Raw genomic sequence first — 25159 nt, forward strand, 5'->3', positions numbered from 1 at the left:
GTCCTCTCTGTACATAGCCACATGGACTGGGCACCGGACTCCTGCACAGAGGGGGGCAGGTTAGTTTTTGCTAGATGATGAGGCACTCCCAGGCAGTCCCCAACTCTCTGTGAGGAAGAGGCTGCTTTCTTGCTCACGTGCACAGTGAGTGCTGCTCCAGGCCCGTGTCCAGCTCACTCTGGGATGTGGAAGGAGCAGTCACTGTTTGGGCCACTGCCACTCCTGGCAGAGGGAAGACGGTGTGGCAGAGTCATGTCATGGCTCTTACAGCCCCGCCACTTCCGCTCATGTTCTCTGGACCAGAGAAGTAAGTCATTTGGCCAGAACCACCATTAGTGAATGGATCTTGAATCCTCCTGCGTGCGGGAGGGAAAGCAGGCATTTTGACAATAACACAATCTATCACAATGTGTATTGTTTCACTTTACAGGTGAGGAAATGGGAACTATGAGATGTTTATTCGCCTCATTGGGGGTCGGGGGAGGTCTGCATTGCAAACCTCGGTATCCTGTGTGATTCCAAAGCCCATGCTGTTAGAACATATTGTCTCTGTGTATTAAAAAGAAAAGAAAAATGCATATACCATTTGACTGGCCCTTTATAGTTTAGAGGCCACCCTCACCCCGTTCTTGCATTTGAACCTGCCAGCTCTGCAGGAGGCACAGCAGCTGCTGTTGTTCACCCCTCCGCAGGGGAGTCCCCTACGCTCAGGAGAAGGTAGCGCTTGCCCAGAGCCACGGCCTCCCCTCCGGCCTGCTTCATTGGAGAAACCTCCCACCCTCCTACCCTTCATCATAACCACACAGTGCTGCAAGTAGGTGTTCCTGGACTGGTTAATTTCCATTTCGCTGAAATTCTCCTCATATTCTTTGTATGAGGGTTCTAATAGGAACATTTGAAATTAACCATTTGTCTTCTTCAGACTTTTAGCTTTTGGTTAGCTTTCACTTTGCCTCGCATGTGCTCACAGAATTGCAAGCCATGCTACTCTCTAAAAATTAAACGAATTTCATATATTTTTCCTAATTAAACAACTTTTACATTCCAGTTCATCATTAACTCAAATAATGTAGTAGATCTAAACATTAAAATGCAAATCAGTATCGGCACATATCATTTGCATTTGGTTGATACATCCCTAAAGTCTCTTAATCTCTGAGCTTCCCTTTTATCTTTGGCTGACTCTCTCTGTGTGTGTTTCTGCATTTTTGTTTTGTTTTGGGGTTTTTTGTTTGTCCTATAGAACATTGATTCTTTTTTTTTTTTTAATCCTTACCTGAGGACACTTTCACCTATTTTGAGAGCGAAACATCGATCAGTTGCCTCCCGCACATGCCCTGACCAGGCCCAGGGACTGAATCCACCACTTAGGTGTATGTCCTGACCAAGAATCGAACCCGGGATCTTTTGGTGAATAGGACGGTACTCCCACCAACTGAGCCACACCAGCCAGGGCAGAACATTGATTCTTAAATCAATGAATGAAGTGGAGCTCTTATTAATGCTTCTAATGCAGATGGGCAGACAGGGGTGGGGCCTGGGATTCCACCTGGTTAACAGATACCACGTGATACCAATGTGTTTGGTCCTGAACTTCATCTTTAGCAGCTAGGCCATAGGGTTCCCTACATTTTGGAATTTTGTTGATTGCATCCTCCTGGTGGTGATCACAGTGTTTCTTGTATTTTCTGTCCACTGGTAGGTGATCTAGGGGCTTGCAGAGGTTCTGGTGAAGGCACTATTTAAACATCTTGCCCCGTGTGGGATATAACACTACACACACACTTCACAGCATTGCACAGCATATGTGCAGTGTAACAGAAATGCCGTTCAGAAACTGGTGAGGGGAAACGGTAGGTGAACCATTTCAGAGAAATTTCTGCTGGCCCAGTTCTTATGCTGTGCTCTGTTTTTACACCTCGCATGATGCTTAATCCGAAGCAAGATCACTGCTCTCTACGACACAGCCTGCATTCCACATCAAATTCTCGTTTAAAGGGGAGAAAGCGGAGTAACCAGATAGCCCAAGAAAAAAATGGTTTCTCCCCGTTTATTCAGTAGCTCAGAATCCGCTTAATTTAACTCTTGTTGCTTGCTTCCGGTACTTGAGTTTCATGGGCCAGCCTGGGAGCCTTGGCCAGGCTTTTTTACCGTATGTTCATAGGAACACCAGAAGGGACAAGGTGTTCGGAACATGTGAGAGGATGTAATGCCCTCGTGTGGACATGAGCTTGCTTCTTTCTGCTCCTGGACCGAGGTGCTTCTCAGGTGCCTTGTCGTCTTCTCTACCTGAGAGGTTTGCTCCCCACATGTCATGTGTAACACACACACACACACACACACACGCATTGTCATTGGCAGTTCGTCACTGATAACTGGTGATGAACACAGGTATTGTCATGGCAACAGGGGGACATATTGTGTTTCCTTTAGTTGCAGAACTTTATTTTAGTTAATTGGGGTTAAATAATCTATTGTTTGTCTTGCTGCTTGCTTGTGGTTGTTTTGAACCCTGAGGCAATATAGGCAGTATACTCCTGACATGGAACTCATCGTTTAAATGTTTAAACCATCTACTTTTTTCAGAATTATACTTAACAATTATGATTATTTAAAAGACAACGATGAACTGTTTAGAGAGATATCTCTTACTGGCAAATAAAACCTTTCCTAGTGTTTTTTGTTATTAATGTCAAAATGGTGCTTTGTGGGTCTACTAATTCCATATGACCTAGCTGCCCAAGTATGCTTTCAGTCAGGCTAGCTTGCGTCCGGTTAGCATTCTTGTCCACAAACACTAGCAACATAGCTGACGTAAGGACCTTCTCTCAGCTCTCTTATCTATTTATTTACCTGGAAAGATGCAAACAGCCAATTCTTAGTTTCAAGACTGGTTCCATGAAATAGTCTGTTCAACTCCATTTGCATTTCATTCCCCCTGCGAACAACTGTCCACTTACAAACAGCATGCTTTCATGCAGACAGCTGGAGAGGAGATGTGATCAGGCGCAGGGATGGGGAGGAAGAGCCAGGAACAGGCCTCAGACCCACCCCGCAGCACCCCCCCCTGCAGAGATGGAGCGCAGCTGAGGGAGGTTCAAAGGCCTGGCCACGGCTCCTGGGCTAGCCCCGAAACAAAGAAGTGTTGAAGTTCTTGCTTTGCTGTTTTCCTTACAAATACCCACATCCATATGTGAGTGTGAACGTGTCTGGGGATATGTAACCACTGCCGTGGCAGCTGACCACTTTCCAACATGTTCTCATTTAATCTTCACCACCACCTGGTGCCGTAAGTGTTGCATTTTCCCCTTCTAGGGTAGAGGAGTGTGATGTTGATCTCCTCTGGGTCCTTGGTCCCCAGCCAGCAGGTGCCTTGCCGTCTGCCTCCAGAACCCGCCCTCCCCAATCCTTTAGGTGGCCTGTATGCTCACAGCACTTCCTTATCTGTAAAATGACTACAAAGGGAATTTATAGTTATACATTTTTCATCTTTTAATAAAAAATCTAAAAACTTACCAAGTTAATATATCCACATAGATATCAAACATTAAAAAAAATCGCTAGTGAAAAGAAGTGATCCCTCCAAATAATTGCTCCCCGGGAGCTGTCACTTTGGAGCAGTGTTTGTCCAGATGTTAAATAATGTGCCGTTATGCACTGATTTAACCACCAACCTAACTTAGCTCACTTTTAACTCCCTTCCCCCTTCTGCTCACTAGGTTGTATTCTTTATCTCTGAGACCTTAAATAACACAATAAACCCCCATTTCTTTTCTGCTCTGGGGCATTTTTAAAGGTGAAAGCATTAGTATCACTACCCTTTCTTATTCTTTCCCCCTCTACCTTCATACTGTTGTGGGCTCTTCTTTAACTTTTAAACAATCAAGGTCGATGGCGTATGCATTCTGTTCTCTCTTCTTTTTTTAAGTTTTTTAGAAAATGTGATAAAATACACATAACATAAAATTTACCATCTTGCCCATTTTTAAGTGTACAGCTCAGTGGCACTAACACTGTTCTCTTTGGTAACTGTAAGTAGGTCTTCCTTGGTCTATGGGTTGTTCTGAAGAATTGAAAGCCAATAAAAATGTTGACGTTATTATGCTTTATTCAAAACCAAATAATTGGCTGTGACTACATTTCTTTCTTTTTGGTTTCAATGTCACGACTCTTGTTCTGTACCAGGGTTCCTAATGTCAAGTATGAATGGATTTGGCTTTGGTGCACAACATAGAAATCATGCCACAGTTTGCTCCATAGTTTGACCCTCCTTTTTCCCCTAAAGGTTTTTTTTTTTTATTGCTTTGCTTGTGTGGCCACCTTATTCACTATATCCCCAGTATCTTCTAGCTTCTTATCATTCTTTTAGGTGAAATCCCTTTCACTTCTTAACTAAAATCTCCTAGTGGTTGGCTCCTATTTGAATCATGCCTTTTCATACTGCTTTCTGTTTTTATGGGTATCTCCGGTTGCCCTTCGTTCTCCTTATCCTTTCATTTTCTTATCTTACATCTTCACTTTCTCAGTCCATCAGTGCCTGCCCCCTTTTGCGTGAGGCCTTCCTCACAGTCCCCCCTCCTCCTCCCTCTCCCAGAGTGGTGATTCTCTGGTCTGTTGCTCAGCTGCCGTCTGGGACCAGCTTCCCTGTTTGCATTTGTCCACCGTCTCTGCAGCCCTGTCGCTTTTTCTTTGGGGCAGGAAGGAGCTGCAGGACTTTCGCCATTCCTTGGCTGCTCAGCCCTGTGGCGTGCAGCTCACGGCCCTGACCATCCCTCTGAGTAGTCAGAAATTGACCTTGGGCCACAGAAAACCTCCTCATGGGAGCCACTGACTTCCTCCATCCTCCTCTGCCGGGGTCCAACCCCAGCAGGTCCAGGGGTCCCCAAAGGCGTGGACGGAGTTGGCGAAGAAGGAAGGACACGGAGACAGCGTTCAGTTGATCAGCAGCCTAGCCAGGATCTCTAGCCAGGATCTCCAGCCAAGTTCTGGTCTGGATCTCCAGAGAGGTTCTGCTTCAGATCTCCAGCCAGGTTCAGTCACCAGGTTCCAGTCAGGTTCTCTTGCCATATCTCTGTAGTCAGGTTCAGTCCAGGATCTCCCGCCATGTTCTCTCGCTAGGTTCTGCCTCCAGTATGCCATATATGCCAGGTCCCTTGAAACAGCAAGCATGGACCGGCTCCCGGCACTCCTCGTTTGCCCTGACTCGAACACCTCCTTGCTGGTGCTGAGTCCCTCGAAAAGAAGTGAAGTACAAGGGCCGTACCTGCACTTTAGCATTATTGTTCAGAAAGCTTCAATCAAACTTAATTTTTTATTCAAAAATATCTTATAACCTCACTAAAAAAATTTTTTTAATTAAAAAAAATTCCAATATAAGTAGTCAAAGGCAGGAAAATGGATGATAATCTTTCTAGCAAAGAAGCCATTAAATCCTTCCCAGCCCCATTCACCAGAAATTGTATACTATAACTAAAATTCTAAAGCCCTGTATGGTCTTTAATTGCTTGCTAAAGCAGTTGGCTAGATGGTCAAAGATAATAAAAATAAGAACACCTTGAAAGGAATAAAGAAAATGTCATTAAAATAACAGAGGAGATGGGGAAATCATACGTAATATTACGTTGAATAGTTTACAGAGGGGTTGCTCCTTTTTATTAAGTGTCTTTCTGAAGCAGAGAGAAATGGCGCTTGGCAAACTTCATATCATGGAACTGAATTTATCTGAAGATCCAACTTGATGTCGGTTGTTTATTCCCTAGAGCAGAGGTGACCTTCACTCTGGATTTAAGAACAACAAATACGTCTGGTACTTTGCCTGCTAGGCAAGGCTCTCAGGCCTGACAATGAGAAGCAAGCACACGGCAGTCGAAATAAGCTTAATAAGGACAGGAGTCTGTGAAAGGCAGTTTCTCTTACCCAAGCTTTTATTACTCCACACCGGGATTTTGACCGTTCCGTGTGACCTTCCTGGTCCCTGTATCAAAAGCTTCTTGGGGTTCTCTTTTCTTTTTCAGGTATAGTTGACATTGAATATTATATTAGTTCCAAGTATACAGCATAGTGTTAGTCATTTACATAACTTTCGAGGTGCTGCCCCGGGTAAGACTAGCACCCACCTGACACCACGCATAGTTATTATAGTATTATTGACTATATTCTCTATGCTGTGATTTACATCCCTGTGACTTACTCTATCTTTCCATGTATAAGATGCTATTTTTTTCTAAAATCATGAGACTGAAAATCGAGGGGTGTCTTATACATGGAAGGCAGCGAGGAGGGAGCCGTGGGGGTGCGTAGCTGCCCATACTTTGTCAAACAGGCTTTTTCCGGTCACAAGCCTTATTGTTCCTGACATCAGCTGATGTCATTATTGGAGGTGGAGGTAGAGGTGGAGAGTGTGCAGATGCAACAGGGACTGGAACGTTCTGGGACCATAAAGATGTCAAAAAATAAAAAGATAAATACTGGTAAGCGATTGTCTTACTCTGCAAACTTCGAACAACGTAATCAGCTACGCAAAAGAGCATGGAAATAGAGCTGCAGAGAGACAATTTGGACCTCCTCCCACTGAGTGTATGACCAGACAGTGGAGAAAACAGGAAGAACAACTCCTTACGATGCCAAAAAAGAAGAAGGCCGTAAGAGGAAAACCAGCAAAATGTTTAAAATATTAATTTCTTAATTTTGGGTTGGAAGAGTCGGGGGGTGGGGCGTCTTATACACGGAAGGATATGGCACTGTAGTTCTCTTGGGACCTCAGGAAGACAAAAGGGGCTGGTGGCACAGCCTGAGCCCACCCTCCACAGAGGCCCATGGCCGACGTGTACTTTGAAAAAGACTCTCCAGGGCCTTTTTTTTAAAAAAAAAAAAATTTTTTTTATTGATTTCAGAGGAAGAGAGAAATAGAAACATCAATGACGTGAGAGAATCATTGACCAGCTGCTTCCTGCATGACCCCCACTGGGGAGTTGAGCCTGCAACCTGGGCATGTGCCCTGACCAGGAATACAACTGTGACCTCCTGGTTCATAGGTTGATCGATGCTCAACCACTGAGCCACACTGGCCGGGCCCGTCAGAATCTTGATAGCAAGCTTGTCTCCTTCAGCTAGGATCGGATACTAGCTGCCGTGTGAGCAGGTCTGTGAGGAGAGACGGCTTCTCGGACCCCAGTCCCCGTGGGTGTCCGTGGTGTCCTCACGCCTGTGCGCTAGCACGAGTGCGGGTGTCCGGGTTCAGTTCCGGGCTCTCCAAAGTCTCAGCCTCCTACACTGGCTCAAGCCCATGCTTTTGAGGTTGAGTTTTTCTTTCTTACCCTTGGAATGGCTGCCTGGTGCTACAGTTCCCTTTCTCAGCGGAACCCACGGGGAGTGTGGTGTCCTGCTCGCAGTGAGTTCTGCCCCGTGGGCTGTGCCTGCTGGGGGCATTGGTATGGGTGGAAGAGTCGTGGAAGTTTTTTGGGCAGAAGTTACTTTTGTTCCTGGTGTCATATGAAAGTCCCGCAAGCAACAGTAACTCCTGACGTATCTAACAATTTCATACCAGATAAGTTTGGATCACAGTTCAGCCTGAGACTATTTGCTTTACATACTTTTTATAATAAACTCTGTTACTTGGCAGCCTGAGCCAATTGGAAGGTGACTATAGCTAATAGCAACAAAATAATGCTAATTATCTCTTTTTATTATAATAAGCACCAAAGGAGAGAGTTTACCTCTTGTCTCCCAACTGTAAAAGCGGTTGTAATAGAAGATAAAACTCAGTTTTCTGGAAAATGTATGGCTATGGAAGTATTTGCTTCTCTTGAATTTGAAAGAAATGAAAAGTAAAAATATTGTGCTGAGGTCATGACCTCATAGCAGTGTCCTGGAGGGGCAAAAGTAATTTGAAAAGCACTTAACGAAAGATAAGCTCACTTTCTCCCCTCCTCCTCATGCTCTCACATCTAGGTAAGATATTAGGCCTTCTGGGCAAATGTCTGATGATGCATCAGTGCCTAAAATTAATGAAAAAGGCAGGCAAACTTATAGAAAGAATTTAATAATGTTCAGCTTGTGAAATGTAAGATCGTTCCCTTAGAGCAGAATATTCTCTCTCTCTCTCTCTCTCTCTCTCTCTCTCTCTCTCTCTCTCTCTCCCTCCTTCCCTCCCTCCCTCCTTCTCCTCTCTCTCTCTTCACACTCCATATTGGGTTTGGATTCATTAGTGGACAAAATAATGATTTCTAGCTGCGTAGTGATGGGCTCTTTCCTTCCGTCCTGCTGAGGTTGGAGAGCACTGTGTCTATGGGCCAGGGGAGCTCCTCGCTCTTGCTCTTGGAAGCCCGCCTTTCTTCTGGCTGTGACAGTGACGGGTGGGGCCAGGTGAACGTCCTACCTGGCTCTCGGTGGTGCAGGAGGCCCAGGCTAACTAGCTGGTGCAGTGTGGGCACTCTCTGTGGCCGTGACTCCTATCAAGGGCTCAGGCAGCCAGCTGGCGCTGGGCTGCTTCTGGCAGTTACAGTGAGACCGAGTTTCTGTTGCAAAACGTCAGGTGCATCTGCCGGTGGGGAAAGAGCAACAGGCACAGTTGTGGGAACTGGGACCTGGGGACTTGTGGGTTCTAACCCAGCCACAAAGCCTGAAATGAAAGCGAATTTAGTGCTCTCCATGAGAAAAGAGCTTTAGCAGAAGAATGCAATCTCATGGGGCTATTAGGGCCGGCTGGCTTATCCTGCCCGATGTGTTTCCACCTGGTTCATTCCCAGGTGAGAAAGGCATTCACCCAGGGCAGCTCCCCCACTCTGTTTGCTTTCACAGTTTGTTCAGGTTCAGCTCCTGGGTATAAAGTAGAAATATTAGTAGGGATGCGAGGAGAATGAATTACTCTGAAAAGTGTGTTGGCAAATAAGAGAGTCAGAGACTACGTCTGATTTGTTTTTATTTCCCCAAGATTTAACCCTTCAGTTGCTCAGAGACTTGTATGGCTGATTGGATGAAAACTTGGTTGTAGGTACCTTATTGATGTTTATGCGGCGGCCAGTACTCTTTGCTGTAAGCACTGTCAAATCAGCCAATTATTCTAAAGTGATGTCCCTTGGAACATGACACAGAATATATGTGCTGATAACAGTCCCTTTTCATAGTGAGGGCTCACTGTAAGCCCAAGACCTGCTGACGCTTGAATGCTGCTGTGCCCCACGGTGGTAGTGGTGGTGGTGGTGGGGAGGTGGGGATTGACCCATCAGAGATGAAATGTGATGGCCCTGTGTTTCTCCCACGTCCTCAGCATCAGCTTTCTGAAGGCCGAGTTTCAGAGGAGGGTTTTTTTTCATGTACTAAGTAGTTATCAAGGACCTGGCTATGTGTGGGGTGCGCTGCGAGGCTGCAGGAGAGGGGGGCTGTGGTCACAGCCTTTCGGATGTTGTTTTCCAGGAAGGGAGAGGTGCCCGTTCTTATGACCATATTGTGGTGCAGAACGTGGAAGGGCTGTGGTTGTTTGGAGGAGAATAGAATCCCCCACAGAAGCAATTAGGGAAGACCACAAGTGAAGGAGGTGGGTTTGAACGCCACCTTGAGGCATGGATAGGGATTTGGCGGGAAGGGATGGGAATGGAGAGACCATTCCAGGTGGAGAGAAAAGCACGAGGAGAAGAAGAGAGGGATGGGTTGGATTTGGGGCTCAGTGAGCTTGCCAGAGCGTGGACTAGACAGGAAGGAGGCCCTCCCTGGAGACTCCTGGACCCCAGCCCAGGACTGTGGGTGACTCTTGCCTGACTGTCTGTAATGTTATGGAGTAACCACCACAACCCTTTCTTTCCCAGGCAAATACAGTGGGAACAGAATCAGTTCTTTCACAGAGAAGCTGGAAGTTCTTGGAGAGTTTTCACTAGGTCACTTCCCGTTGTTTTGGGCCCTCTCTTCACTTTCTCTCAGTGGGGAAACACGGCGATTAGCGAGGTAGTGGGAGGGTCGGAGCATTTTGTCCCCAGTGTAGATAGCAGCCTCAGGATACCGTAGTGTGTCACCCCTGGTTTGATAGATGGGCTTAAAAAGTAGAGATCAGTTGGTCTCACTTCCCCTGTCAAAATGAACTGGATGTGTTTCTGTTATGTGTAGCATACAATTATGTCTGAAAGTGCTACATTATTGATTTGGCTTAATGCTCTTAGAGGTGCTATCGTGTTTGTTCTGAGGGTTTTGTCTGATTGCAAATACTCAGCCTAAGTTAATATTTCATGAGACTCAATCATAACTTGAGGCTAGAAATATGATGGAACCCATGGCTACTGATAAAACATACACACACACACACACACACACACAAAACAACAACAACAACAACTGTGCTGCACTCAGGCCAGTTTAGACTGAGAAACACAGACCCCTATTCAAGCACTAGTCCCATTTCCTTTCTTTGCCATCCTTATGGGCAATGATGAACTTTAACCAGTTTCCCAATTCTTTAGGCTATTGCCCTCCAAAGACCATATTCATTCACTGATTTGATTGACTTACAAATATTTACAAAGTGTTATCATATCCCACGTACTGATTTGAGTAAGAACTTTACAAGTATGAAGACACTTATTCATTCAAACAGCCATATGAAGTAGGTAATATTATTATGATTACTTCTGTTTTGCTGATAGGGCAATCAAGGCACAGAGAAGTGAAGTAGTTTGCCCAAGGTCACACAGATAGAACTCATTGCCACCTGAGCCGACCTGTGAATTGGAGGTTGTGTTGGTGTCGCCTGTGCAAGAAAGGACACAAAGCCCTTGTGCTCTGTGACAGAAGTTCATTCTTGGAACTTTCATACAGGCTTCTTTCCTACCCTCGGTCAGTAGTTGTCTTTCCAGAAACTCAGTATTTTAATTGATTATAAATGTTTGAAAGTGAATAATTTCTGTGTGTGTACAACAAACACATAAACTATAGCAGAGCCAGGGCCTGCACAATGATGACCTTTTTATGTTGGAAGATGTGGCTGTTGGTAGTGGCGTTTCCCTGGGTGTATGGCAGTGACTCTGTCGTCAATAAGAAATGACATTTAGTGACATTTTCTATGTGCCCAGCACCCTGCTAAGCACATTTTTCTTTAATCCTCCCAACAACCCTAGAAGGCAGGTCCTGTGAATATCTCCTTTCCACAGATAGGGCAGCTGAGGCCTGGAGAGGCACAGTAATGGAGCACAAGGCATACAGCAGGAAGCGGCAGAACGGGGACTTGACCCTGGAATTGTTTCCTCAGCCTCTGGTCTTGACCACTGTGCAGGCTGCCTGCCCCTGTGCCGTGGGGCCCCCTGCTGGTCCCTGACCCTCCTCGCTGACTCCAGCCTGCTCTCAGGGCTGGCCGGCCCTGCTGGCTGCTGCTGACTCTTGCCAAGGTTTAACAGCTGATCAGTATAAATTTCTTATAGCCATTCTGATTCCTGTCTTTATAAGATCCTGCTACTTGCCTTTGCTGTACAGCAAACATTTGAAGAGTCTGATTTCACCCATTGTTCTTCCATCATCAACCTTACACCCAGCGCGAGTTCAGCATTTGCTGAATACCACTCCGTCCTGCTAGGGGGAAGCAAGAATGTGCACTGGTATGGGCGAGCAGGTGGACCCTGACACGGTAGATCCTGACATTGAATGTGGGAACTGTATGGAGGGGAGTCTGTGCTTACGTGAGCTGCTCATGAGGCACCTCAAGGAGTCTCTGCACCTATTTACAATATGTTCTCTTACTTTCAGACAATATTTTTTTTCTACATCAGGCATGGAGTCCGTATATGGGACATGCTCAATAAGCTTTTGGTAAATGAGTGAATGAATGAGGGCTGGATGCATGGATCATTCATTGCTTGGTTCCTTTGATTAAATGGCATCCTGTAAGGCCCTGGGATGCCTTGCTCCTTAGGACTGTATTTCCTCCACCTGGCTCTTCCGCCTGCAGGTTTGACCCCTCTTCCTGCCCCACTGTCCCCTGCTCTCCATCTCCATGTCAGTCCAGAGCGTGGCTGGACAGCTGGTGGCAAGAACTGTTCTTTTAGGTAGTGCTACAGATGGTATGAGGGCCTATAGTTTTAGAATAAAACCATACTTTAGGGAAATCAGGAGTTAAATCAGCTTTCCAGGGACTCCAGTCACCATGTCTGATATTCATGTAGGAACATTCTGATTCCTAAACAGACTTTAGGGCAACCCACGAGGGACTGGGATGTCTGAGACGCTCATGACACAAGCACACGCAGTGGAATGTGTTCCCCCTCCTGATTTGGTTGTCTTATAGAAATGCTGGATTGAAAATATAGTGTTAAGGGAAACTCCCTTCGTGGTACCAGTGATGGATTCCCAGGGAGTTCTGTTTTCCGGTTGGAGTTTGAAGCTGGTGCATCACCCCAGCGCCAGGACAGGCTGCACGCTAAGTGGCTTTCCTTTCTGTGTCTCTGACAGATGTGTCCTCCCCACACCAGCGCGCCTCGGCCAAGATGAAACCAATAGAAGAAGGAGTGGAAGACGATGACGAAGTCTTTGAACCCGTGTCCCCAAAAACATTGAAAGTCCATGAGTTGCCTTGATCAGAGAGAAGAGCCAAGTTACCAAGATGGAAATGGTCTTGAAGAGATCCTGAAAAATACCAGCACTTTGTCACTGCTCTTAGATTATTCCGCTTTAGGACATCCAGATGGTACAATCGAAGGGCAGAAAAGTGAGGAAGAGTCAAAAGTGGGAAGGTTATTTTAGCTCTCTTTTCTATTGGTCAGCTTTTTAAGTGGTGGTTTTCCTGAGCCTTCTGACTAAACCTAGTTCTATTTTGAGATACATATTTTCACAGTATTTTCTAGATACACTATCATTTTAACTTTAAAAATCTTAGTGTTCTGTCCATTCAAATGCCTTTCCACTTACTTTTCAAGGCTGTGGTTCATCTTGCTCACAGGCAGTTTTTTCTCTACCATGGCGGTGGCGTTGTCTATTCCATAGCTTTAGCACACAATGCAGGTTTGAAATTGAGGTTGCAGTAGCATTAAAAAGCAGGGAATCTCAGGCTTTGCAATTGATTTTTTTAGATGGAAAATTTTAAACAAAGACGTGATTCGACTGGTGTTTATTTTTCTACCAGGCCAGACACATTACCCCACTAGATTGCCTTCCGCGGACGTTGTATAGATAGCTTGATAATGAACAAAGCATCAGACCTCGCTCACATTACCCTTGTATTATGCTATTCATACATCAGTCCTGAAACCTAAAGCTGGAAAGATTAACAGATGGAAGTGGTTCTGAGCCCGGTGTCAGCTTTCAGCCACTCACCTGGGGTTCGGAGCCATCTCACCCCACACATCTAGTGTGGAAACACTTCACTTGGGGCGGGGCGGGGAGGAGAGGAGAGTCAGGTGGCCGAGCGAGTGGCATAGAGCAGCTCCATCCTTTGGTCGGGATTCTGAAGTTTCAGGTTGTTCTTCCAGCCGTAGATGTCCCTTTAACCGACACCCAGTTCTGTGGGGCCGGGGGTCGGCCACGGCCGTGCCATGGACGCCCAGCCTAGCTATTGCTATGAGGGCCTTGATTCCACTCTCCTCTCTACCAGAACCACATTTTAGGACATGGTGTTTGGCTGGTGGGGAGTGAGGAGCTGGCTTGGCTCACAGTCAGTCGGGGGGCTGTGATTGTGGCACCCAGTTGGGCAAAGCCCATTGACCGGCTGTGCGGCTTCATACCCATTGATGTTTTGTTTCATCCCCTAGAACAGTGATGGCGAACCTATGACACGCGTGTCAGAGGTGACACGTGAACTCATTTTTTTGGTTGATTTTTCTTTGTTAAATGGCATTTAAATATATAAAATAAATATCAAAAATATAAATCTTTGTTTTACTATGGTTGCAAATATCAAAAAAATTCTATATGTGACACGGCACCAGAGTTAAGTTAGGGTTTTTCAAAATGCTGACACGCTGAGCTCAAAAGGTTCGCCATCACTGCCCTAGAACCAGCATTGAGTCAGTGCCCTGTTATAGTAACTGGTTAAGGAAAGTTCCAAGTGGAACTATTTTCAGATGCGTTGAGCCAAAAGAAGCACCTCTTGCCAAGGGGTAATATCTGTCATTTTCCTAGATCCTTCTTTAAAAATTAAAGCCAATTATTTTAGTCATTTCACTTGAGTATGTTTACATGCCAGGTCATCACTGAGAAAATTTGCACAGACTGGGACTCCAGCTCCCAGCATCCCTCTCCAAGGTTGGCGCAGCCACATCAACAGAAAGGCTGGCTTCGCTCTGCTACACGAGCCTCTCTCCGGGCGCCACAGGGGAGATTTGTTTTGGGGAAATGAAGCAGAGGTGAGCGGCTGAGCCTTGGCTTTAAGACGTAAAGATAAACTGGGTTGAGCTGTACATGTCTGTGCCTGAGGTCACGGTGTGGCCGTGAGGGGATGGTGTTAATACTGCTCTCCTTTCCTGGTGGGTAAGCCGAGTGGACCATTTAGGTCACACGTGCATAAGAGGAGTTACAGAGTCAGCCCACAGAGTCATTGGATGTCACAGCCTCCCTAATAGAAAGTAGTTTTAGATTCTGCTGAGGCTGCGCTTTCATGTTCTGTGGGCGCACAGAACCTTGACCTTGGGATCCCTGACCCCAATCACGTTGAGGTTTGTCTCACGTTGTCACCTCAGAGAGGAAGGGTCGTCTCTAAGGCTCAACCTGGACATGTTGGGAGGTTATTTTCTGTAGTGCTGGGAACAGAGATTTTGAAAGCACACTGCTGAAATCAGGTGATAGGAAGTGATGTACTGCTTTTATTACAATGTGTGTGTGTGTGTAAGCGTGTGCACATGCGTCCGTGTCATGGGTAAGAAGACTGATCGCAAGGTTAGGGATTTCAAAGAGCCACTTAGCCTGAATGGGAAACATGAAACTGTTTTTAAATACAGCCCTCTAAGGAAGACAAAGAGCCTCACGGAAAAGGAGCCGTGGCCACTGAGGGGCCCTCCCACAGAGACTCGATAGCAAAGAAGCAGATAAGGAAATAGAAAAGAGCTCTCGGTGTAAGCTCTCTGGATGACTTTAAATCATTTATACAAATGAGCAGCGTATCTTTGTATGAGGCATAAATGCATAGCCAAAAAAAACCACACATGTTTGTTGCCAAAGCCACCAAATAAGATGCTTCCTGTGATTTTGGTATTCACCTGTGTGACCAAGGTTTAGAAAACGGTCTGCAAAAATTATTCTATACGTCACCCCTAATCTATGTTCAAGTGTAACATCACGTCTATTGTATGAATCTGGAGTGTAACATTCATACCAGAATGTATGTATCATTTGTAATATTTTGGAGCCCTCATAAGTATTTGTATTTATAAAATAATAGCACAGACACTAGATAGATCCTCGATGATATTTATGTATCTTAAGTTATAATAATGGGTGCTATATGATTACTTTGTGGTTGCCATCCTTTGCTTTCTGGGGTCTTTCCATACCTCCCTATGGTTCAGTTCCACCTGAATCACTTGGACGCATTCGTGCTTTGCTGCCTGCAGACGTCACCTTCTTCCTACGGTTCTCCATCCACAGGTCTGAAGCTTTTCTGGTTTTATAACTTGCAGCTGCTGATTCCTGCTTCCCGGGTTCTATGTTGGCCCGAAAACAGAGTCACTTGGATGCTGGAAAAATCTTTGGGGGGAAGTTGATGTAACCTACACACTCCGCCCTGCCCCTGGTGCACAGGTAATGACTCCGCCCTCCAGTGAAGATTTTTCTGCGAGTGTGTGGTGGCCCGGCTGCAAACTTGGTCAGGTCCGGCCTTCAGGGTCCTGGTGCCCTCCTCCCTGCAGACCCCAGGGTGCAGCTCTGAGGAGCCTCTGTTTTTGTGTTGTGTTTGTTTTTATTTTCATCATTTCCTTGGTCATTTCTAAAACTGCTCTGTAGAAACCTCTGACCTAGCCATGCCTCGGTTTCCCCTCCCCTCCCTCTTTCCAACCCTGGTTTCCAACCTCTTTTTCTAATTATCCTCAACTAGAGTGACTAGAGATTCCCACCTATTCAATTCCAATTCCCAAGGGCTTGAAAGGCTAGGATACTGTGTAGGGAGCTTGAAGTCGTGGTGTAATCTCGGCTTCAGTTCTGCTCGAGGGACAACCCCTTCTCACTGAGGGTAGCCATGCCTGATTGTCACAGAACCCCAGATGCCTCGTGTAGGATGACAAATTGCAAGGGTCACTTAAGAAACCTGCTTTGAAGTACTATTTACAGGTTCTGTTATACTTACTTGCAACCTGGTTTTAAAGTACATGAGGATTTTATGAATGCTTTATACAGTCACATTTATAAAAAATTTACATTTTGTCTGAATAGAGCCTTATTTAAAATATCTTCATATATTATTTAATCAAATAAATTTCTTATTTAAAAAATACGTGTATTTTCATTTCATTCTTCTACAGTTTCGTAAGATTCCACAGCACAGGGAGTCACATGAAGCAGGCGGGGACCCCCCCCCCCCCCCGGCCTATTCTGTGGGGGGCAGGAGGGACCCATCTTTTCATGCTTGAAGGAACGCACATTTCTTCCACCGTCTGTCCTCGGTATTGGGATGGGGAGCTGAGCCCATCCCTGGGCTCCCAGCAGCTGGTACTTGCCCTAACCACCCCCAAGACTAGACCCAAATGGAAGGAGCATCTTCTACGCCCGTAAAAGGAACTGATTCTTTCACTCCATACGCCATGTCACCTAAGCCTAAAGTCCCTTCAGATCACTGTCCGATTTGGCAAAGCCCTTCTCCTTACCCCTCAATGTCCCAACACTTCACAAGGCCAGGACGGTGCAGGACAGGCGTTGGCAGCCTGGAGGGAGGGAAGTGCACAGAGGGCGAGTAACTGGTCCAAAGCCGCATGGCCAGCAAGTGAGCAGCCAGGACCACCTGCAGGCTTGCTCTGAGCACTCTCCTAGTTCCATCTTACAACTCCGAGAAACCTACTTCTTTCCAACCACGCTCTTCACCTGCTCCTAGGCCTTTTCCTCACCCCACCGTGGGGCCGTTTTCACAGTTCCAGCATCATCCAGGCCAGCCTGCTGTGGGATGCTACCCTGTGGACCCAGGACATGGGACGCTACGTTGGTATAGCCTTGCTATTTACTGGGCACAAAGGCCTCCCCATTGACCTTCAAGATCCCCCAGCCTCCTTCTTCCTTCTGTCACGAAAGAGCTCGCCGCCTTCCAGGTGCCAGCGAAGCCGCTCTGTTTTTCTACCCCCATTTGCTTGTCGCAGCTGCTTGCTGCCCTGTGGCAGGTAGGGCAGTGGGGCCGGCTCCCTGGGGAAAGAAGCACGTGATCGGACTTTCCTCCGCTCTGACCCCGGCCCCGACAGGGCTGCAGGACCAAGGTGGTTTGAAGGAAGCCGAGCTCCCCCACGCCAGAGTAAGTGAACGTCCCACAGCTACAAACTGCAAACCGGCTCTTCGAGGGCACTGCGAACCGGCTTTACAGGAAAGCAGCCTCGAGGGGGGAATGAGAATAGCCACTGACTTCTTGCTATTTGTTTGCAAATGATGACTATGTTTGCAAATGCTGCTGTGTCTGTGGGTCTGCTTATGCCCTTTGTGCAGAGGCGGCTGAGGTGGAACTACAGAGGCCCTTGGAAGGAGCTCAGACAGGGAGCAGACCTCAGGCCCCACCCCCAAGGGGCCAACTATACTGCATGGAAGAAAGAGCTACCAGCTGTTGTCTGCTCTGAACTCCCTTCTCTTACCACGGCTGCTGTTACCTTGGGGCCTCCTCAATCCTTCGTAAGGTGCTCCCCATTATTATTGTTTTTCTCATCTGATCTCTTTTAACTTCTTATTAGTATTGATATGTATAACGAGTAAGCATCATATCATACTTTATACTTTCATACATATACTTATAGAGAGAGGCATGTTTTTAGAAAAAGAAAAATTAAAATCTGGTGTTGCCCTTTAAAATAATCTACCAATTCATGTAAAGATGTGGGGGGCCTAGTGACATGTTGCCTCCAACAGATTTCTTATCCATGTTGTCCATCTCGGCCACCCTCCCCGCTCAAAGCAGCCCTAAGGCAGGACCTGAGCTTCCCCTCCCCCCTGCCCCCCCCCCCTCACGTGGCTCTGAGGTCAGACAGGGTGGTTCTGAACACTCTCTACCCATGGATCTGCAGCAGGTTGTCAGCGCCCCCCCACCCCCCACCCTCTGCCGGGCAGCCGCGTGTCCCCAGCTGCACACTAGATCCTTTCCCCACACAGCTGGCGCTCACTGAGTGTTAGTTCTCACCCCTTTTCCTTTGTCCTTTGGTTGCCAAGTTGGGTCCTTGAGGCTTTGGCAACCACAGTCCTTGGAAAGAGCCAGAGAGTCGGTGCCAGGACCTGAGGGACAGGCAGGGCAAGGGCTGTGGCCAGGGCCCCTGGTGCTCATAGCAGAGGTGGCTGGAGGCATTGTCTGCTTGTTGGACTGGGGCAAAGAAGGAGCCCATCCTGACTTCGGGAAGTGGCCCGGGAAGCACTAGGCTGGAAGGAGGCTGTAGGCACCTCTGTGAGGTGGCTCATGGGTGGAAAACACTGGTGTTCAGTTAAAGGATGATCTTAATAAGGTGAAGAGAAGAAAGAACTTGTCCAGTGTGGTCAACCTTTAACACTTATTTTCAACGAATACCCTGCTTATCTCCCCATGGTGGCTGCCGGTAGCTTTGGGCAGGTGGGGTGGACATGCATGGAACACAGGATGGGCAAGTTTTGACAACAGGAAGAATGGAGAGAATTTCATCTAGACCCCAGAGAGTGTGGGGAGGGAGAAGTTCTCCAAAATTCAGGAGACTGGCATTCTCCATCTGGTGTGATTGCTAAAGAATGCTGGGGCATTGGGCAGGTTGCATCCCCTATTTGGACCCAGTTTCATCTGCAAAATGAGGTGAGAGCAGGTGAGGGCTCCCCCAGCTTCCATGCCCACAATTCCAAGTGTGCATACTTCTTAAAGGCTGACATGGTATCTCTGCTCTTTGTCTCTCTGTGTCCACCTGAGTCAGGATTTTTTGGGGGGTGGGGGGAAGGTTGAGGATGATTTGGAGTTGGACCCCTCTGCCTGTCTTTCCCACCCAGGACAGTCCCATCTGTACACCGTCCTTCACAAATGCTATGTTGGTTTGAAGTCGTGTTACCATCGTTATTAATACCAGAACTGCTTTAGGTCCTTTTATCACCAAGTATTCAATAGTTCTTTTTATACCATTTAAAGGGTTTCTCAAAAGTTCTCCTCAAAGCAGCCAGCTTGCTGAAAAACCCCTTCTAGCCCTTCCAAAATGGTGTTGGTTGAGATTTTGGAGGGACAGACCTATATAATTTCAGAGCCCAGCAGGTAAAGTTTAGTTCAAGAGTTCACCCAACTGAGTGGTAACTGGGGGATGACCAGAGGGCCCTTAAAACCCAGCTGGCTGGGCCTCACCCCTGAGTTTGATTCAGTACAGCTGGGGAAAGGCTCAAAGGCTGGATTTCTAAGTTCCCAGATCATGTTGACACTGTCCCTTTAATTAGCAGGTGAGGAGACTACGACTGGGAAAATTAAACACAAGGAAAACTAGAACCCACGTATTATCATTCACAGTCCAATGGCTTTCACTTAAAAGGAACTTGTACTTTAATTATTTTATTTTATTTTTTGGCCCTAGGCCAATAGTTTTCACATCCTATATAATAAAAGGCTAATATGCAAATCAACCGAATGGTGGAACAACCCGTTGGTCGAACACTGACCACCAGGGGGCAGACACTCAATGCAGGCGCTGCCCCCTGGTGGTCAGTGCACTCCCACAGGGGGAGTGCCGCTTAGCCAGAAGCTGGGCTCGCAGCTGGCTAAGGATGTCCAACTGCTGGCTTAGGCCGGCTCCCGGACTGTGAGACAGCACAGGTCAGGCTGAGGGACCCCTCTCCCAATCCTGAGTGCATGAATTTTGTGTCCCAGGCCTCTAGTTTTTAATAAAAGAGTCACGTTGAGAACTAGTTAAAATCTGGCTCCAGGCCCTAACTGGTTTGGCTCAGTGGATAGAGCATCAGCCTGCGGACTCAAGGGTCCCAGGTTTGATTCTGGTCAAGGGCATGTACATTGGTTTCGAGCACATCCCCAGTAGGGAGTGTGCGGGAGGCAGCTGGTCGATGTTTCTCTCTCATGGATGTTTCTAACTCTATCCCTCTCCCTTCCTCTCTGTAAAAAATCAATAAAATATATATTTTTTAAAAAATCTGGCTCCAGGAACTCAGTACACCTGTAACAGTGATTCACAGCACATTGGAGCTAGCAATTCATTTGGCATCCGGATTCTTAAAAGCTCCCTGGATGATTCAGGTGTGTTAAATCCGAGACTCTCTAGCCCAGTGGTTCTCAACCTTGGCTGCACGTTAGAATCACCTGGGAATCTTTTTAAAATCCTGATTTCTGGGCCTCATCCTCCGGAAATTCTGTTTCTTTGCTACTAATGTGGCCCCACTCCATAACAAAGAAACAGAATTTCCGGAGGATGAGGCCCAGAAATCAGGATTTTAAAAAGATTCCCAGGTGATTCTAACGTGCAGCCAAGGTTGAGAACCACTGCTCTAGTCTGGAGGAAGGTCAGAAACGTTCACTTGAGCAGGCACCCCAGGTGATCTGGGTGTGGTTGCCGGCTGGTGCAGACGGTGCAGGAATGCTTTCCTGGCCTTGCTTCCTGCTTCGGGAAACACAGGCAGCAGGAGGAGTGTTAGCGTGGGGCTGGAAGAGTGCGCAGTGGGCGGCATAGATGGAAACATTCAGGATAAAGCAAGTGTAGGCAGTTTTGCTGGTGTGTGATTTTCTTCCGCAAGTATCATATTTATTTGGGGAACATTTATTTTGTATCGATATATAATTGACATATTATATCACTTCCAATTGGACAACATACTGATTTGATATATGTATACATTGAGAAGTGATCATCAAAATAAGGCCAGTTAACATCCATCACCACACATGATTACCATTTTTTTCTTGTGATGAGAACGTTTAAGATCTACTCTCTTAGTAACTTTCAAATATGCAGCACAGTATTCTTAACAACAGTCACCATGGTGGACATTAGATCCCAGGGCTTAATTTTATAACTGGAAGCTTGAAGCTTGAACCTTTTTTAAATCCTCACCCAAGGATGTGTTTATTGATTTTAGAGAGAGAGGAAGGGAGGGAGAGAGAGAGAAAGAAAGAGAGAGGGAGGGAGGGAGGGAGAGAGAGAGAGAGAGAGAGAGAGAGAGAGAGATGGATCTGCTGCTTCCCCTATAGGCACTGACAGGGATCGAACCCGAAACCTTTAGGTGTATAGGACTGAGCCACACCAGCCAGGGCTGGAAGCTTGTACCCTTTGACCACTGCTGGTGTGTGATTTTGGTCAAGTCCCTCAGTCACTTTCTATGGCTCCCTGTACCTTCTTAAGTAACAGAGACGGAAAGAAGATTGCAAGCGGGTTCTGGCGTTCGGGAGAAGAGAATAACAAGAATCAGAATCCTGAGGAGTCCTTCCTGGCCCCGAGACTCGTTCTGTGACCTGCACAGTTAATGTCATCTCCCGGAGCCAGCTGCATCTTCCTTAGTAATGAAGGACCATTACTAATATAACTATTAACCAGTGACACATAAAGGGAAGCTTAAGGTAAAAGCAATATCTCTTCACTAAATTATACCTGGAATTTCTCTTGGTACTTGTGGCGAATTTGTCCTCACTTGTAGGTGTACATGTTCAAATCTCAAACCCAGAACACCTGAGCATGATAGGGCGCATTTAACAAGAGACGGTTTCTTCCCAGGTAATGCGAGTGTGGGCAGACCTACTAAGATGTCTAAGTGAGAAGAACAACCTCAAAGTTTTGAGTAATAAAATCTCACATGAACATTTTAGAAGTCTTGTGTTTCTTATAGCTTGAAATCTGGCTGAGAAACTTATGGGACAATAATACAACATGAGTATTTAATGCACTGTGGGTGTTTACAGGTTTGAAGTTTCTTATTACAAGACCACCTAGAAATACTCAGATAAAATACTTTGTCCTAGACACGTTACCAATATCAAAATACCTTCGGCACCATGAACTCCACGTTCACATCCTCTGTCTTCTGCATCCGAGCCCATAAAGTTCATTTCTTAGAATTACACATTTTTCCAGGCAGAGAATCTCCTAGGTAAATTTATCAAACATGAAATATTCAGAATTTCAAATAGTTGAGGCGACGTGAAATATTCGTTTCAGAGAGTGAGTGAAGAGCGCCCTCTGGTGGTATTGCATAGCAACTGAAATGCAGTGTACTTTCATCATAACCAAAAGGAGTTCTCACACTTCCAAAGACCCACTGTACAATGTACCACATTGGGACATGCTATTTAGGTTGTGTTATGTTATGTAGGCTATCTTAGGAAAAATTTTAGTTGGGACAGTGTCCCATTAAGAAATAATTTTTATTTAAAAAGAATCACTGAGGGTTGTGACTATGGCCCTTCCAAATGGGATCGTTTAATAATCTGATCTTGGCTCACAGTTCTTTTCATTGCTGATTTGTTTTTGTTTTATTTGGGGGTGGGGCTTGTGTTGTAACATTTAGACATTGGTTGGGATAGGGTTCTAATGGAACTTGTTAAATCTTCTCCAGCAGGCTTTAGGAATAACCATCTGGGATGATCAGGCGTAATCCTAGATGAAGACAGAATATTGGACCAAATGACATTCCAGGGCTCCTTCCATTTTGTTCTCTGTTAACATTTCCTGGGCAATCTGATGTCTCCCCATTAATGCTGTTCAGTATTAACAAACAAAAGAAAAATACCAACCTTAGAGAAACAGTGAGCAGCGGACCCCTCCAGAATGCTTCAATGATGATGTCATGCATTTCAACCCCTTCTTTGTATTTTCCAAATTTTCTACCATGAGAAAGTTTACAATGGCCGGAATTAGAATTTATTATGATTGTTTTAAATAGATTGCTTTGGTTGAGTGGCAGAAGCAAGTTTAGCACAGAGCTAGCTAAAGTAATATCTGGACTATTTTGTACAGAGTTAATTTCATGAAGAAATACGAAAATTTGAAGGGCCAATGTGGAGGTAACTATAATCGCTTGAATATGTGACCTGACCAGCTAAATCAGCGGTTCTCAACCTGTGGGTCGCGACCCCTTTGGGGGTCAAACGACCCTTTCACAGGGGTCGCCTAAGACCATCGGAAAACACATATATTTACATATTGTTTTTGTGATTAATCACTATGCTTTAATTATGTTCAATTTGTGACAATGAAATTGGGGGTCACCACAACATGAGGAACTGTATTAAAGGATCGCGGCATTACGAAGGTTGAGAACCACTGCTCTAAATGAAAGAAGTGATCAATGAAACCTGACAAAGAAATATATGACATGCCAGCAGTGAGGCCCTGCTTCTAAAGAAAATGTGGAAGACCAGTAAGAAAGGACCACATGTCGATAATACGTGCATTGGAACTAAGTCAAATGTAAATATGGCTTGCTTTCCTTACACTCTGCATTTGCAGCATCGTTGCCACTAGAGTACTTAGGAATGGGTCCGGTTCTCTTGATACAAATGCAAAACAAACCATGGATTCGGGGTGTAAGGAAGGACCCCAAGGTTGGGGTTGTGCTTTAAAGAATTTGTATAACCCGGAGCAGGCAGATAGCCATAGATGCCAAGCAGCTCAGACACTGAGGCCCTTGACGTTCAGAAAACAGTTCTCGTCTTCAAGAAATGTTGATTAACTTTAGAAACAAAGTACATACATGTGTCTTAAAGACAAGAAACTTTTAAGTGGAAACTGTGTTAAGTAACATCCCTGATAGGCTGCCTCAGAAATATTGACCATTTTCCAGGGAACCTAAAACCATTTCAGAAAGTGTGTGTGATATTTCACAGATCTAGAGCGAACGTTCCAAAAATTCATCTGGGATAAAAAAAGACCTCGAATAGCTGCAGCGATCCTGGGGTTTACATTTGCTCTTTATTAGGAAAAAGAAACGTTAATTCTTACAAAAGCATATTGGGCTGCCTATAGTGTAGTTGTCAGATTCTCCTGTCATTTAAACACTATAACTTCTTTTCCCCAGTGTAGCTCTTTGGAGAGGACAAATGTGGCGAGCTGTTTCTCTACGTCAGCATGCGGGTCCACCGGCAAAACATGCTGGTGTGTTTCTAAACATTTAAAAAAATTCAGATTTTCTTCTCCAGTGACAGTCTAAGGAGTTCCATTAAAATACCAACACTGAGTAGCTCCACCCTAATGCCACAAAGAAAGCACCCAAAAGAAGTGGTGAGAAGGCCTTTCCCCCATGCTCTTTCATGAAAGTGGGACGTTTCCTACTTAGGCTATCTTCCAGAACCTTCTCTGTCTCCACTGATTCTATTTCCTCTGCCTTCGAATGCATGCTTTGTATCCTTAGAAAGTAAATAATAAGGTCATAAGAAGACACTATTATAGACCCAAAGGGCTGTTTGTCCCTGGTATTAGGAGCAAATCTATCTTGTCTGATTGCCTATCTGTCTGTTTTATTGTCAGATCCGCCTTCGGGAAAGTCCAACGGGGCTGTTGCTTCAGCTAGCAAGTTGGGAAGCAAGACTATACTAGCATTGCAGTAACTTCGTTAAGGAAGCAGCGTTAAAATAATTTATGTGACTGTTAACACCTATACCTTTTCTACATTGTAGCACATTATTTCTGTTATTTTATGTATTTTCCCCATAATGAAATAAAAAAATAGTAAACAAAAAACAATTTTTTTTTAATCTTGAAAAATTCTGAACTCTTACTTTTTCTAATTGCTGCATTGATTACATTCATCCTCCCTTTCACTCCCATTTCAAACAAGTAGTATAGGCTGAGTTTCTTTTTTATCTTTTTTTTTTTAACCTCTGCAATTTGGTTGCACCTACATTGCTCCATTAAAAATTTTCTGTCCATAATTCTGGAAACTTTTTATTGACCTGTCTTCCTGTTTATTTATCTTCTGTTGCTTTTTCTGCCCTCCCCTTTTTTCCTGTTCTCTCAGCAGTTAACTTGTTGTGAAGCCCATCTGCTGAATTCTTACTTTCAGTTATTATAATTTTTGGCTCTACAATTTCTGACTTCTATATCTTCTCTGTTTGCCATAGTTATTTTTAACATCATTGTACCAT

At 45.5% G+C, this 25159-nt stretch overlaps 1 protein-coding gene across 4 annotated transcripts in view; it reads left to right on the forward strand.

The window, feature by feature from the left end:
- BVES (blood vessel epicardial substance) overlaps window positions 1-16393 on the forward strand; it is a 37888-nt gene extending 21495 nt beyond the window's left edge. For all 4 annotated transcript variants that reach the window (XM_059700833.1, XM_059700834.1, XM_059700832.1 and 1 more), the window contains one exon: window positions 12427-16393. In XM_059700833.1, the coding sequence (XP_059556816.1) occupies window positions 12427-12551 (125 nt within the window). In that variant the 3' untranslated portion in view covers window positions 12552-16393. The remainder of the gene's footprint in view (window positions 1-12426) is intronic.
- The last annotated feature ends 8766 nt before the right edge of the window (window positions 16394-25159 follow it).

Source organism: Myotis daubentonii, chromosome 6 (assembly GCF_963259705.1).
Source record: "Myotis daubentonii chromosome 6, mMyoDau2.1, whole genome shotgun sequence".
NCBI classification, from domain to species: domain Eukaryota; kingdom Metazoa; phylum Chordata; class Mammalia; order Chiroptera; family Vespertilionidae; genus Myotis; species Myotis daubentonii.